Source organism: Myxocyprinus asiaticus, chromosome 21, assembly GCF_019703515.2.
Source record: "Myxocyprinus asiaticus isolate MX2 ecotype Aquarium Trade chromosome 21, UBuf_Myxa_2, whole genome shotgun sequence".
Classification (NCBI taxonomy): Eukaryota; Metazoa; Chordata; class Actinopteri; order Cypriniformes; family Catostomidae; genus Myxocyprinus; species Myxocyprinus asiaticus.
This window is the reverse complement of record NC_059364.1, coordinates 39,957,529-39,971,366: the sequence shown is the minus strand read 5'-3', so window position 1 is coordinate 39,971,366 and position 13,838 is coordinate 39,957,529. Positions and strand designations below refer to the sequence as shown.

General features: G+C 41.5%; 1 protein-coding gene across 2 annotated transcripts in view; it reads left to right on the top strand.

Annotated features, from left to right (window-relative positions):
• The window catches only part of LOC127412408 (homeobox protein Meis1), a 76,523-nt gene that overhangs the window by 38,738 nt on the left and 23,947 nt on the right, over positions 1–13,838 (top strand). For both annotated transcript variants that reach the window (XM_051648736.1, XM_051648737.1), the window contains exon 9: positions 12,144–12,220. In XM_051648736.1, coding sequence (XP_051504696.1) covers positions 12,144–12,220 — 77 coding nt within the window. The remainder of the gene's footprint in view (positions 1–12,143; positions 12,221–13,838) is intronic.

Here is a 13,838-nt window from a genome sequence, read left to right as displayed (position 1 = left end):
AGTGCAATGGTAGTGGATAATATAAATAGTTTTCCTTTAAATAAATTTGTAGATAAAAAGTTGCCATCATATTCATAGTTTCATCATTAAATTCCATCCAGACAATTGTCTGTGAAATGGAGTGCTGAGTGTTGAAATTGTTCCATCAGTAACACCCTGCCACTCATATTGCCATAGCAACAGGGTGCATTGACAGACCTTATCATAAGGGCTTGGACTGGCTGAAATGCTGCCTTGACCAACTGTGGTTGTCATGATAGCCTGCTATTACCTCAAACAAAAAGTTCTGAGAATTGCCAGCCTCATGCTTTTTCAGATTATTCATTATGTACTCTTGCAAAAAAGTGGTGATACTATGGTTCAGTGATGTATCAGATGATAATACCAAGCTACTTAGAAATATACCATGGTACTTAATGATTAATATATTCATACCATGGCTTTTACATTGAACTCGAAGGTACTTTTTTGTTGTTCTCTAGACATAAAAACACCCTTAGAATTCCCTTTCCACAAAGTATCACAGCGTCCATTTTGTATCACCTTAAAACATGGCTGCCATTATTTCAAGAGAGGCTCCTCTTTGTCAGGGAGAGTAGCCATGTGACTAAAAAAGTTTAGGCATGGTAGCCAAGAACCCACTCTGAATGGCCTTGTCAAAAAAAGTTACCCCAGCCTAAAAGGTCAGAGGTCAACCAGGCCATTAGTATGTGGTTGTTTATTGCTGAAGCCCTGGGATGTCAGCGCACTGCTCACCCATGGCAACCCCAGTGTGGCACTCTGCCTTCGACCTGGCAGGGAGCCCTTCTCTCAAGCCATCTCTCACCCTTACCATGCAAGGCCAAACCTCAAGAGATGCACACAAATCAAATGACTTCAGCCAGCCTCTATGAAAAAACTTAAGCTCTAAGTGTATATTGTCTTTTCATTCATTCATTCGTTCATTCATTTGTTCATTTATAATGAGAGCACAAAGTCCATGCAGAGTAATATTTGCAAATTTAATTTAGAAGCCTAAGGTCTCTGGTTATTTCTTAAGTAGCAATACTGGAGGTTCCACAAAATTGAAAAAGCTTCAAGAAATTCTTCAGACAGTGAGGATCAAGTGCTTTAACTGTGGGTTTTTGAAAAAATTAACTTCTGTCCCTTGTGCACTTTTGAACCATGCCTTTGCTGTTTTACTGTGTTCCATGCAGTCGACAGGGTCACTACCTTCACCTTTTCAAGCTTTTTGGTCTCTCTGGTGTTTTTGTTTCAGAGAGAGTATACATGTTTGTGTGGATGACATTTGGAAGCAGTGACTTGAAAAAAGTTGGTGTCAAAGAAGAGGCAGCTGAGTCAATCTCAGGGTTGTGGTGGCCCAATGAGGCAGGATGCCCCCCCGGGTCCCACATCTTGTAATGAAAACATCATCAATTACCCCACTGACAGGCCCCTGGGATGTGGGGCAGGCAACACTTTTGGGCTGGTCTTTGTGGATAGACAGCCCCCTTGCACACCCACCTCTCACCCCCAGAGAGGGAAAGAGAGAGAGTGTGGAAAAAGACTGTACATCCATCATTGGCAAGGCTTCGAGGGTGACAGCGTAAAAGGCATTGGTGTGTCATGGGCAAAATGGATTGAATTGGCAGGCTCCACATGGTGCAAGGAGAGGTGAATGGACGCTGCTCTGTCACCACTGATGCAGCCTTTCACAGGCCATCTGTGCCCTGATTGATGAACGCCACATCAGTGGGCCTTTTTCTACCCAAGCCCACAATGGAGTCCACAACATCAGCTGCACCTTCTGCATTGAACACATCAGGCCTCAGAACAAAGAAAAAACAGTGTTTAATCGACACCTCTCTCGTTCTGGGTCTCAACACACTGGTGATTGGCTGCCTTCATCTGTAATATCCCTGAAGGGCAGTTAAGTTTTACTTCATGTAACCTCTGAACTGCTGGAGAATGGCTGGTCCAGATGAGAGCTGTCCCTCAATCTTACTCTCCCATCGATCGACCTCACTGCTCCCAAGAACTTTATTATTCCCTCAGGGTCAGCCACTGTGCAATGGTGTCAGAGAAGATGTTCATGAACTTTAGTTTCCACAGGTGGGCCTCAATGAATTCAACCCGTCCTCCTTGTTAACATGCACTGTTAGTATATGTAGTTTCATTATATTGTCCTTTAGGCAAGGTTATATGCTGGCCCACTTTATCATAACAGTAATGTTTTTCATTATCAGCTACTGGTGAAGATTTAGCAGGGACCGCAAAGGGGCTCTTGACAGTCAGATCATCCTAGCCCTGAATGGCCAGTATGGAAATGCAGTGGCCTACTGGGGAAATAGAAAGAGAGAAATATCCTCAAGTTTAGAATCCACAAGTCTCCACTAGGTTGGAAATTGACCAGTGAAATGAATCAGTATTGTTGACCATAGCAGTGTCATCGCTGTTGTCATTGGGATGGGTTTATGGGGCATTTGGGGAGGGTGCTAATCGTGGATTATGGTAGGTACTTCAGCCACCCAACTTCTAGGGGGGGAAGAGCAGAGGATACAACCTGGGGTAACATGAGGACAGTGGAAACAACAATGAGATTGAGACGTCCACTTAAGACTAGGTTTGTGCCAATTGGCAGCTGCCAATTAGCACCTCTGGGTTTCAATTCAGCATACTATGTTCTGTAATCCAACTTAATCCAAGTCATACCATTGGACAGGGTTTTGCTGTGGTCTTGCCAAGCTAGGTGAAGGTTCAATGGTGGTTTTAAACTGTATAGGGTGCCATGTTAAGAGCCGTTCAGACTGAATATGTTATTGTGCAAAAAGGCTAGATGCAACTCATCGAATATAACACGATGCAGGTGTCCTGAGGGTTTTTAAAGGTTGAAATTCTTTTAAAAAATGTGGCACTCACACACAAGACACTTTAAAAAACAGCAAGATGTCCATCTAATGCATGCTTACATAGAAAAACTATTGAAATGCAGCACAGAAGGAGACAAAGGCATGTTCAGTGTGAACAGCCCCTTTCTCGTTATCCACCTCCCATTTGTGGCTCTGCTGTAGCTCTGCTGTAATCGGCAGTGCTCGGAGATCTTTCTGCCTGCAGTCAGCAGCTCAATACCTTTTACTTACAGCCACTGCAGAGCATTCCCCTACAGAGCAATGCTCCAGCAGTCTGTCCCAGATACTCTTGGCTCACTCTGTTTGTGTGTGCCTGTGCACGGCAGTGTATGCCTGATGGATTATATGGCAGCAGAGACGCGGTAATCAGTTTGCACGTTTGCTGAACTAATTTATCAATTCAGTTCCTCCTACTTGTAATCTCAGCCATGCATGCTGCTCTGAGCTCATTGTGCTTTTCATCAGGGGACAAACAGTTCTTGAGGAGGAAACAGCTCTACCCTCAGGCTTCTCAATGGGGCTTTTTCCCCTTGGTCATGGATAGTCACATAGATTCAGCAGCGTAATTGTTTGGCAGTGCGTCTGAAACAAGAACACACACATTAAAAAACACATTCACTCTGTTCTGCATCACTATCAGGCACACCCAAACTAACACTGCTTCATTTAGCATTTTCCTATTCCATTTGAAAGTGAAGGAGGCCAAGACATTGGCAGGCCTTTTATAGTCTATAGTTAATTCTGCTTTCTTGGAGACAAGATCAATTTAATTATTTTATGCCATCATGTGTAAATTCATAAATTGTTTAATGGAGCTAGCATGGCCTGTGCACTGAATCCTAGACCCTTTAAAGTGCCGTTGTCTTTGTTGTCATTGATTTCCCAAGGCGATGAACAAAGGGGAAATGGTCTCAGACACTTAAAACCTCTTAGATTTGTCTTATTTGCCTTAACTTTATCCAGGAGCTGGCACATGCTCAACTATTGAATAGGATTCTCTCCATTTAGCTCTGATAGTGGATCTTGACCTTTTCCTGCCGCGCTGAGTGCATGGTGTTTCCTGTCGCAATAAGGGATGCATGGCTGCATTGGACCTGTATTGAGAGCACCTGCTGATCCATGACGTCCCCACAGAGATGGCCGCGTGCAGCCAGGGGATCGCTCCCCTCTGTGTGAAATGTGCAGTGTGTGTCTCGAGCCAGATGAAACTGCATTTCATCAGATTAGATTCACACGTTAATAGAAAGCATGGATCACTATAAGAGAAAATAAGAAAGAGAATGTTGTTCCAAGGCCTCTTTATTTTTCTTTCTTCTCTCTTTTATCAGCAGAGTGTTCTAGCTGAGGTGGAGGAGGAAACAGTCAGAGACAAGGCTCTGCTCACTTGTTTGTTACGACAGATTAAGTCATCGATTTGTATAAGCTGTGCACCGATGGAGAAGGATCTCTCTTCCGCTTAGTGAGAGAGAGAGAGAGAGAGAGAGAGAGAGAGAGAGAGAGAGAGAGAGAGAAAGAGAGAAAGGAGGTGGTGGAGGGAGATAAAGGGAGGCAGCAAAGGAAGAGGAGAGAGAAGAGGAGAAATATGTCCCTCTGTGTTCTCTCACTCTGTTCTTTGTTTATCCAGTCTGGGAAAAGGCATAAGGTAGCAATTGTAAAATACATTTACCTTCTTTTAACTCTTTTCCAACCATGACCAGGTTTCTCCTCCCCCTCAGGCCCTCCACTGAACATTAATTAAAACGGTGAGGGCAAAAGGGTAATTATGATAATAACATAATAATATCGCACAGATTATTAGAATTTTTTGAGGTCCTGAAATTGCTTCCTTTGAGTATCGCATTTCTTGGGCATTAGCTAAAGGATAATTTCCTTGAAAGTAAAGGCATTGGAATGGATTCTTTGGTCAAGGTGCAACATGGTAACCTGATTCTCTTAACATTTAATGCACCATGAGTTCCTGCTCTTGCAACTCGGCCCCCACCTTCAACAAACCCAGCTCTGGCTGCTGGGAGGCAGGAGGGAGGAGCAGCTTGTGTACCGAAGCATGCCTTAATAATGCTGCTTTGCATTTCACTCGAAGTTCTCTTGAAAATAGCTAAAACAATCGTTTGGGTTTTTAACAGCTTCAAATGAGCTGGCTGGCAATCTCTGGACCAGGGTCGACAAGGAGGTGCATAGCTCTTTGTCCATGATGCTACCTGCCTGACTGTGCTCAAATCCTTATCCCCGCAGATATCAGCCTCCCCCCACCGAGTGCCGGCAGCCCACCTCCAGCTGCGGTCGGCGTGGCACGGAACGGCTCGGCTGAATTGCTTTTGAATGTTCCCCCCTCAAATAGGCTGTAATTACAAGCTTAAAGTGGTTTAGTGGTCCAGTAAACTACATAATCACCCCTGAATTAGCCCGGGCTCATCAGCCGCAGTCCACCGAGCTCCAGTCACTGTTTGCAGGCTGGCCCCCTTATTACCGTGCGACTGTGAACAGCAGGTGTGGAACAACACGCATCCCCCTTAAACACAGACTCCACACCCTTCAACTGGGATCTGTAATGAGACTGAATAAGAGGCTGCTTACCCTACTGTGACTGACTTAAGATCAGTGCCTGAACCTGGCTTACCGTTTTAAACTGTCTGTTGGTGCTTGAAGCTATAGGCCACGCTATGAAATATAGCTCTCATCTCCTCTATGTAAAGGTAGTCAAATACTAGCCACTGTCTTCAAATGAAGTGGCTTTGAAGTCCGGGTGTGCACATAAGTGTTATTTTCTCTTTTGCCTGGTACACTTTGCATTTTTGAATGCAAAGCCCTTAGTTCAAATTTGATAATGTTGATTTAGCACATTCTGTACTTGGATGTTTAAACAGATATGGATAGATCTGATTTGTATTCCAGCTCACACCCATCTTTTAATTTTAGACTTGCATTATATCCTCAACTGCCTTCAAACCAAGGGCGCCTATTCCCTATTCAAAAGCACTTATGTTACACCCTCTTCCCTAAACCAACAAAAATGTTTTTTTTTTTTTTTTTTTTAAGAGGAAGACTAATTAAAGTGCTGGAAACCAAACTGAACATATCTTCCTTTTTATTGACATACCGATTAAATGACAAAAAGCTGGTTTCCAAGGGTGAAATTTTGCCAGATTTAGCTTGTTGTAGTACAAGGATTTCTAAAAACACTTCCTTTGAATAATTCATGTGCTGGCTTTGTGTTGACTTAGCTTGCTACAAACTTAGTAGTGCTCCCAATGAAGCATTCCTACTTTCTGTCAGCCAGTTAGTCACCAGCTCTGCCAGGGCATCTTAAACCATGGCTTCTAGTTGTTTTCCAAATCTAAGATCTTTTTCTCTCTTTTGTTGTTGTCTCATTGGTGAATCAGTCTCAAGAAGAAATTGGGCTCTGCTGTTTTGTTTTATTTCTCTCTCTCTCTCTAATTTTCCTTTTGAAACATGTTTTGTTTTATGTACGAGGGTATAAACTTTAAATGTTTATGCATCGTACAGAAAAAGGAATTTGAAATGGCTTATATCTCAACTCTCCCTCTGCCAAGGAAAGTCTCTGAGGTCAAGACCCATTGTGCTATCTTGCCAAATAGTACCTTTTTCTGATAGTAAAAAAGTTGTATCAAAGCAATGATTGTTTGTCTTTCATCCATATCTAAGTGATGAAGACACCAGCTATGTAATTGTCTAGTGAGATGATAATGCTCTTTGCCAAATATCAATGGTAATCCCTCCTCCACCGGCCTATGGTTTAGGCTGGCTGTTGTTAGGTGGCCATATCTGCAGAAGAAGGCCCGGAACTGGGATGTGGTTCTTGTGAGTGCACTCTTAATGCAAGCAGATCCGGAGTAGGTGGAGCACTAAACTTCAGACTTTTTCTCAAGAGCCGAGCCATCGATGAGCAACGGCCATGGCCCACTCATACAGGGGCTGGTTCTGAGATGGGATGTTAAAATGATACTCGAAGGACTCCTCGGCCAAAATGGCCCCTGGATCAAGCCTCAGGAATTCCTCAGGGGCAGCTCGGCTTCCATGGGGATTAGCCACAAGGAATACAGAAGTGAGGCTGCAGCAGGAGATCTAGCTGAAATGAACCCTTGCAAAGTCACCTTGTAAGGACCCATTGACCTTGGTCAGCCCTGAATCATTCAGTATTAGACATTACTAGGGCTGAGTATCACAAGCACCTCACGTTACAATATGCATCTCAATGCATACCTCACTATTCAAAATATTCCGATGAATTATTATCTCATTATTGGATGGTGATTGAGAGAGACCCAGCATGTCCATCAGAGAAAAAGTGAATTTCAGGTTCAGTTTTAATCTCTCTCGTGCCTCATTAAATTGGTTCTGACCACACTGAGAAACACTGGCCTCGGAGATTGAACTTATTTAGATGACATGCTTTGTTATCATTAAACTTTAGGACTTGATATGAATACACATATAGACTAATACAAATATCAATACAGGGGTCTAAAGTTTGTGAGAAAAAGTATTACAATATATCGATATTTAATTGTACAGTCCTAGATATTACGTAATTTCTCAACACTTAGTGGAGCCGTTTGTCAGATGGAGCCACCAGGATCAGTTCCTGTGTCTTGTGACTGGGTCATCATCTTCTTCCCCTTGCTGCTGGGAGGCGCAACCCTATAAGAATGCCTTTTGTTATTGTGCTGCGCCACCCCACTTGGTTTCTGCAAGTGGAATAAGCAGCATGTTCAGCACACACTTATTTTATAAAGTTCATCTTGTGTGGAAAGCTTCTTTAATCCAAATCACACAGGATAGAGAAATGTTCCCTTAAATAGAATATCACAATAATAATGGTAATGCGGGTAATGAAGGCGGTGAAGTGGAGGGAGGGGGGATTGTGGCTGATTGTAATTATCTGGTTAAATGGAACACAAAAAGATGTGTCCACAGTGATGGGGGAGGATGTTTTCAGTGTGTGGACCTAGCCAACCCCGGGAGTCGACTGGTAAAGGAATACGGCTGGGATTCAGGGACTTTTTTGCGGGGGAAGCGAGATGATGAAGAAAACACCGAGATGAAAGGAACTTCCAAAATAGTTCTCCCCTCACAGTGAACCAGAGGATCCTGTCTAAAGACCTGATAAGGAGCGCAGCTGGAGCTCATCCAGACCTCCTCCTCCCTGTTCAACATAGACAGAGCTCTCCCCACAAAGACATAAAGAGCAAGAGTACACACCTCTCATGTTTCTGCTCTCATAGTCTGGCTCAAACCTCTCAGCTTTCAGGGTACAGTGCAGTAAATACTGGAATCCTACTCGCTCCCATGGAAAGGTCTCCTGACAAAACTTGACTCCTCATATCTTGGCTGTATTCAAAACAGCATTCTCATCTGCCGCACTGAATTTTGGGTAAGGACAGTGGAGTCAGCCGAGTGTTAGGGGGGAAATTCTGAGTTCTGTTTGGAGCAGCAATCTTCTGCTCAGACAAAGAGCAAGAAAGAAGGGGAGAGACCTTTTCACCCTGTCTTATCTCACTGATAGGACATGGACTTCCATGCTCTTCCCCACCATTCTCTATCTGAGGGGGCCGTGGAGGAAGACTGGAAGGGACTATTGTTGATGCACTGCTAGACACACAGAGATAAGATACATGATCAAGAATTGAGCACAGGGAGGACATCGTTGGCTTGGCATTCACCAGTGCAGAAGAGGCTGAAAATTCTGAGGAAAGGAGTAGTATATTTGGACAAGAGGTATCATTAAGGCGAAAGGAAACAGGGAGGATGCATTGAGATCTTCCATCTGTTCTTCCAGCAATGCTATTGCTTTCTTGCTAAAGCATCACGAGACCCGGAGAAAATAATTTGTGTCCAGTACTGCTGCCAAGACGATTAAAATACTCAGCCTCTCTCTGACTATAATAAAATCTGTTGGTTTCTTTCAGTTAAACCAGATTGTAAATCACCTTGTTTTGATTCACAATGATAATTTGGTGTTTGGAGACACAGACAATGAGAAGAAAAAATGCTTTTTAAACACATCCACTTCATAACTTCATGAACACTTTGGTATTATATGGCAGCAGGCATTAAAATGTGTGGGCAGACAGTTGCAATAGGAAGAACAGAAGAGCATTTATAGATGTGTGGAGGGAGGGGAAACCTTGTTGAGAACAGGCATCAGAGCAACATACAAAGCATGTGTAATTGGGGGCCTATGAGGGTTTTTATGGACTTGAGTAGTCTACTACCTTGTCTCCTTTCCCAAAGCTGGTTATGCATCTCTTTCTTCAAGCTACATACATTATCTTTACTCATCCCCTTAACCTCTAACACAAACAACAAGTCCTGCTCGCTTTGCCTGCCAATGAAAATTATTCAATCCAAATATGTACAATATATTTTTGCAACAAAGCAATTTAATAAGAAATTGCAAAAGAAATGGATGGACATGCCTACAAACATATGTAACTAGCAATAAGAAAGGCTAAAGTCAAATATAATAATTATAACCCAAAATCTAGCTTGGTAAATTCATATAGCCACAGAATTTCAGTAGCACCCGCGTGAATGCAAAAAGACACTGGACGATTGGGAAAAGCACAAAGCATACCATCAAATTTCTGGCTAACAGATCCACTTTTGTTTGGGCAGCTGTTAATGTAATGTGGATAAATCATATATGGGTATTATCCATATATGACAAGTGTTAATGGGTTCTTAGTCCCTGCTGCCCCATTCTGCTCAAATACAGGTGCGGCTTCCTGAAGGTCGTTATGACAACAAAGGTGAGGCACGTATGATGCTGTCAGTGGAAGAGCTTGACCCAGTTGGCATTTGTACAGGAATCCAGTTTGGGTAATGCTGAATGCTAATGGTTGGAGCTACCTGTCAATCATAGAACAGGCATTTGTATGGGGTTTCTAGGGTTTAATGAGCAGTTAGGATAGGATTTGGTTACGGTTTAAATACAGATGAAACTTGACTGCTCGTTTTCTCCACCCCATTGTGCATTGTTGTAACATTTCTTTTAGTAAAGTTGTCTAACAAGTTGCCTTAGTTGAAAGCCCTCCTCCCACCTCTTTCTAAACAGCTAAGCTTGTACAATGCATTCTCCCTTCAATACTTAATGTTCTTTTACAATACTTAATAAGTTTACAAGCAAATGCTAGATGAGATGTTCTTTGTTCTGAATCATGAGTACAACCGTGAATAAAACATAGGAACATAGGAATGGTATTGAGCTGAACATTGTCCATCAGGAAGTGTGAGCCTCATTTAGTTCCAATTGCCTTTTTCACGGCCTTCCCCTTGCAATATTGTGGGGCTTCTGATCCTCTTGTACAGACATGTACTTTTTTTGTAGGGCGACTAGCCAACGCATCTCACTTTATGCCATAATTTTTCTCTCCAGTCCATTTGTGAAGTTGAGTGCCACTTTTGTTCCATCTCAGAAGATTTGATGAACTACAGGTACGGCAGAGATGACATTTGGTTTTGACCTCAAAGTGAGTTAAGTTGAATTTCTGATTAGAGCTGCCATTATATTTTTGATGCTCAAAGCCCTGCTATCAAAGGATTATCACTGATCAGATGACAGCGAGAGAGGTTGGAATGTTGTTTTCTCACATTTTCAGCCCTGGCCCTCAATTCACACAAATCTCATCGTCGTGGTTTGATAAAATTACCCAAGTGTCCCGATGTAGACAAGGCCTTGGACACTGGAAACAAGTGATAAGGCAAAAAAAAAAAAAAAAAAAAAAAAAAGAAGAAGAGTGAATCCAAAAATGTACTCTGAAGTGGCTAGAGGCGACACTGCAATTATAACTTTCTGCATGAAATTATCCACAGTTTGTTCCAATTACCTACAATTGGATCACATGAAAATGACAGAGAGCGACAGGAAAACAGCTCACTTTCTCTGGCAGTACCAGTAAATAAACATGCATTCAGCAACATGAAAGACATTCCAATGTATTTTTTGCAAAAAAAAGAAAAAAAAAAAAAAAGAAAAAAGAGCAGAAAACCCGTGGCGCCAACTACATTCTACATTTCTGTTTGTTCATTTGGAAGCCTTGTTCTCATTATACCTCTCAAAAGGCGAATCAGAATCAGAAATGATGACCTCTTTTCTACACTATCACATAGATAAATTATTAACTAAATACTTTCCTTGATGAATACACGACTTGGTTACTAATTTGCTGTATGGAGGTTGTTGAATCAGTTTGGTTTGGAGACTCTAGCGGGGATTTAGTATATTGCGGTCGCTGTAGCTTGCCATTGTTTTTCCTAACTTCGAGTTTTCCTAACTTCCCTGATGTAAAAATCAAGACCAAGTTAAAGCCCCTGCCTGTGTTAATCCCTGGCAGGCTGCACCTTCGTTAATGCTCTTAGAAGGCCTGGATCTGCTAGCACAGTAGCACACTGATCTGTCCGTTTTTACTGTGTTGACAAATCATAATTTGAAAATAGTATAACACAGACATGGGTGAAGGGAGAGTTATTGCTGTGCCATGAGGCCATGCATTGTTTCTCTCTCTCTCTCTAGGTATAAATGTGGTGTAAACATCTTTGTGCACTGTTTCTCACCACAGGCTCTGTCTTGTCTTTTTCATGAACAGCACATTGTTTAGACTCTAAGGTAGCAAGCTTCATACTTCTCCCCGACGCTAATATAAATCAAGCAAACCTCACCTTATCCTTATTTTAACAGCTGGATCAGCTCAAAACAAGTTCGGAACTTCACTTGTGAATCGGCAACATTGAAGACTCGAACTGTTTAGTATCATCCATGTTTTAGCTATCTAGCTAATTGTCGAGAATGTGGGTTATCTTTGAGCGATTTAACAAAGAAGAGGTATATATCAGATTTATGGTCTGTATTCCATGCTAGGCAGGCATTAGATATCTAACCTCCATCAGGCATTCACGGCAGCAAGATGACTAGAATAAATTTCAGTGGGGTTGTACAGCACAGCACTCTAATTACTGTTTCTGTTCCTACACTTCACTTAACTTTATAATTGGCTTGCCTTTTTTGCTGCCATTAATTACACGATTTCATATTCCATTAATGACTCTAAGAAAGAGACACACCTCACATTTTCACACTAATTAACAGCTGCTTTGCCACTTTTCCTTGCAAATGTGCAAACGGCGTCTCCCTCCTTTACCTCAGACCTTTCTCTCGCTAACAAATGCACTCATTAATTGATTTATTTACAATATTTCTCATGTAATTTGCTGTTGTTTTTTTCTCTCTTTCATCAGCACCCCTACCCTTCAGAAGAACAGAAAAAGCAACTGGCACAAGACACCGGGCTCACTATACTACAAGTGAACAACTGGTAAGTCAATTGTACTTTTGTGTTTACATGCAATCAATAGCTTTGCCCCTGGCAAGTGGCTCCTAATGATTTGAATTAATACACTCCCCTCCCCCACATTTGTTCCCGCCCCTCCCATCCATCTCCCACTTATCGCCTCATCTCCTTCAAATCAATTCACCCAAAGGGATATTGCCACCAGGATTTTTTTCTGAGATTTTTCTTCTTTTCTTTTTTTCTTTTTTGTTTGCTCGTTCAAATATGAATCCCTGGGAGAGCAGCTCCTATCTGAATTTTGGGTCACACTTTATATTAGGTGGCCTTAACTACTATGTACTAACATTAAATACAAACAAGACTATATATTTACTGTGTAAATACATGTTGTTCTGCAAAATTCCCACATTTGCTGCTACTGAGGTTGAGGTACGGGTAGGTTTAGGAGTAAGTGTAGAGTTAGGATTAGGGGTTAGAGTTAGGTTTTGGGGGAAGGGTTGGGTTAGGGGTAAAGTTAACAGTGTAACTACAAATGTAATTAAATGCAAGTACTTTCAGTGTAATTACAGTGCAACAACATGTATGTACATACTAAGTAAAATTATCAAATAGTTAAGTACATAGTAGTTAAGGCCACCTAATATAAAGTGGGTCCGAATTTTGCCGCTCCCACCGTTAAAAGTTACGTAAAGTTTAAACGAGCCCTTGCGTGGGTTCGTATGTTATCAGAGATGGCTATCAGCACATACTTACTATTATTAGCCATGTCTAATGAAGGGCCTGAGATAGGGTGCTGGGGAGGTAAAACTGGCACAGGCAGGAACGTTTGATGTTGGAATACAAAGAAAAACTTTTGCCACATATTTCTTCTTAACAACCTCGCCTGGCCCTCACACACTCTCTCTGTTCTTGTTCTCTTAGTGTCAGAGATTAATATTCCTAAGGCTCTGATTACATGCCCTAATCCATTTTGCTGAATAAACCAGGCCTTGATGTAGACACTGACTACATTAGCAAACAGAGTTGGGAGGGTTACTTTTAAAATGTATTATGATAAACATTACTAATTATCAAACTTATACTAATTACTAATTAGAAAGTGACAATCTGACTACATTTAGGTACTTTAGGTACAAATGCAAAGACAAGAGAAAAGCAACATCAACTAGATGACTTTAACTTCAATGTCCTCTGTAAATTAAAGGAATATTCCGGTACAATACAAGTTAAGCTCAATCAGCCGCATTTGTTTAAAAAAATAAAACTAAAATCTGGGTTCAGTGAGGCACTTACAATGGAAATGAATGGGGGCCAATTTCTGAACATTAAAATACTCACTTTTTCACAAGATGTAAACAATATGCATTAACATGATTTTAGTGTGATAAAATCACTTACTGACCTTTTCTGTGTAAAGTTATAGCCAATTTTACAACATCGTTGCCATGACAATGTAATGTCAACAAACCCTAAAATGACTGTAAAAATGATACAGCTCAAATAATACATGAGTTTTAACAGAAGAATTAATGTAAGTGTTTTTATAAAATTATAAGCTTCACATTTCAGCCTTTAAACCCTCCAAAAATTGGCCACATTCACTTCCATTGTATGTGCCTCGATTTTATTATTTTTTTTTTTT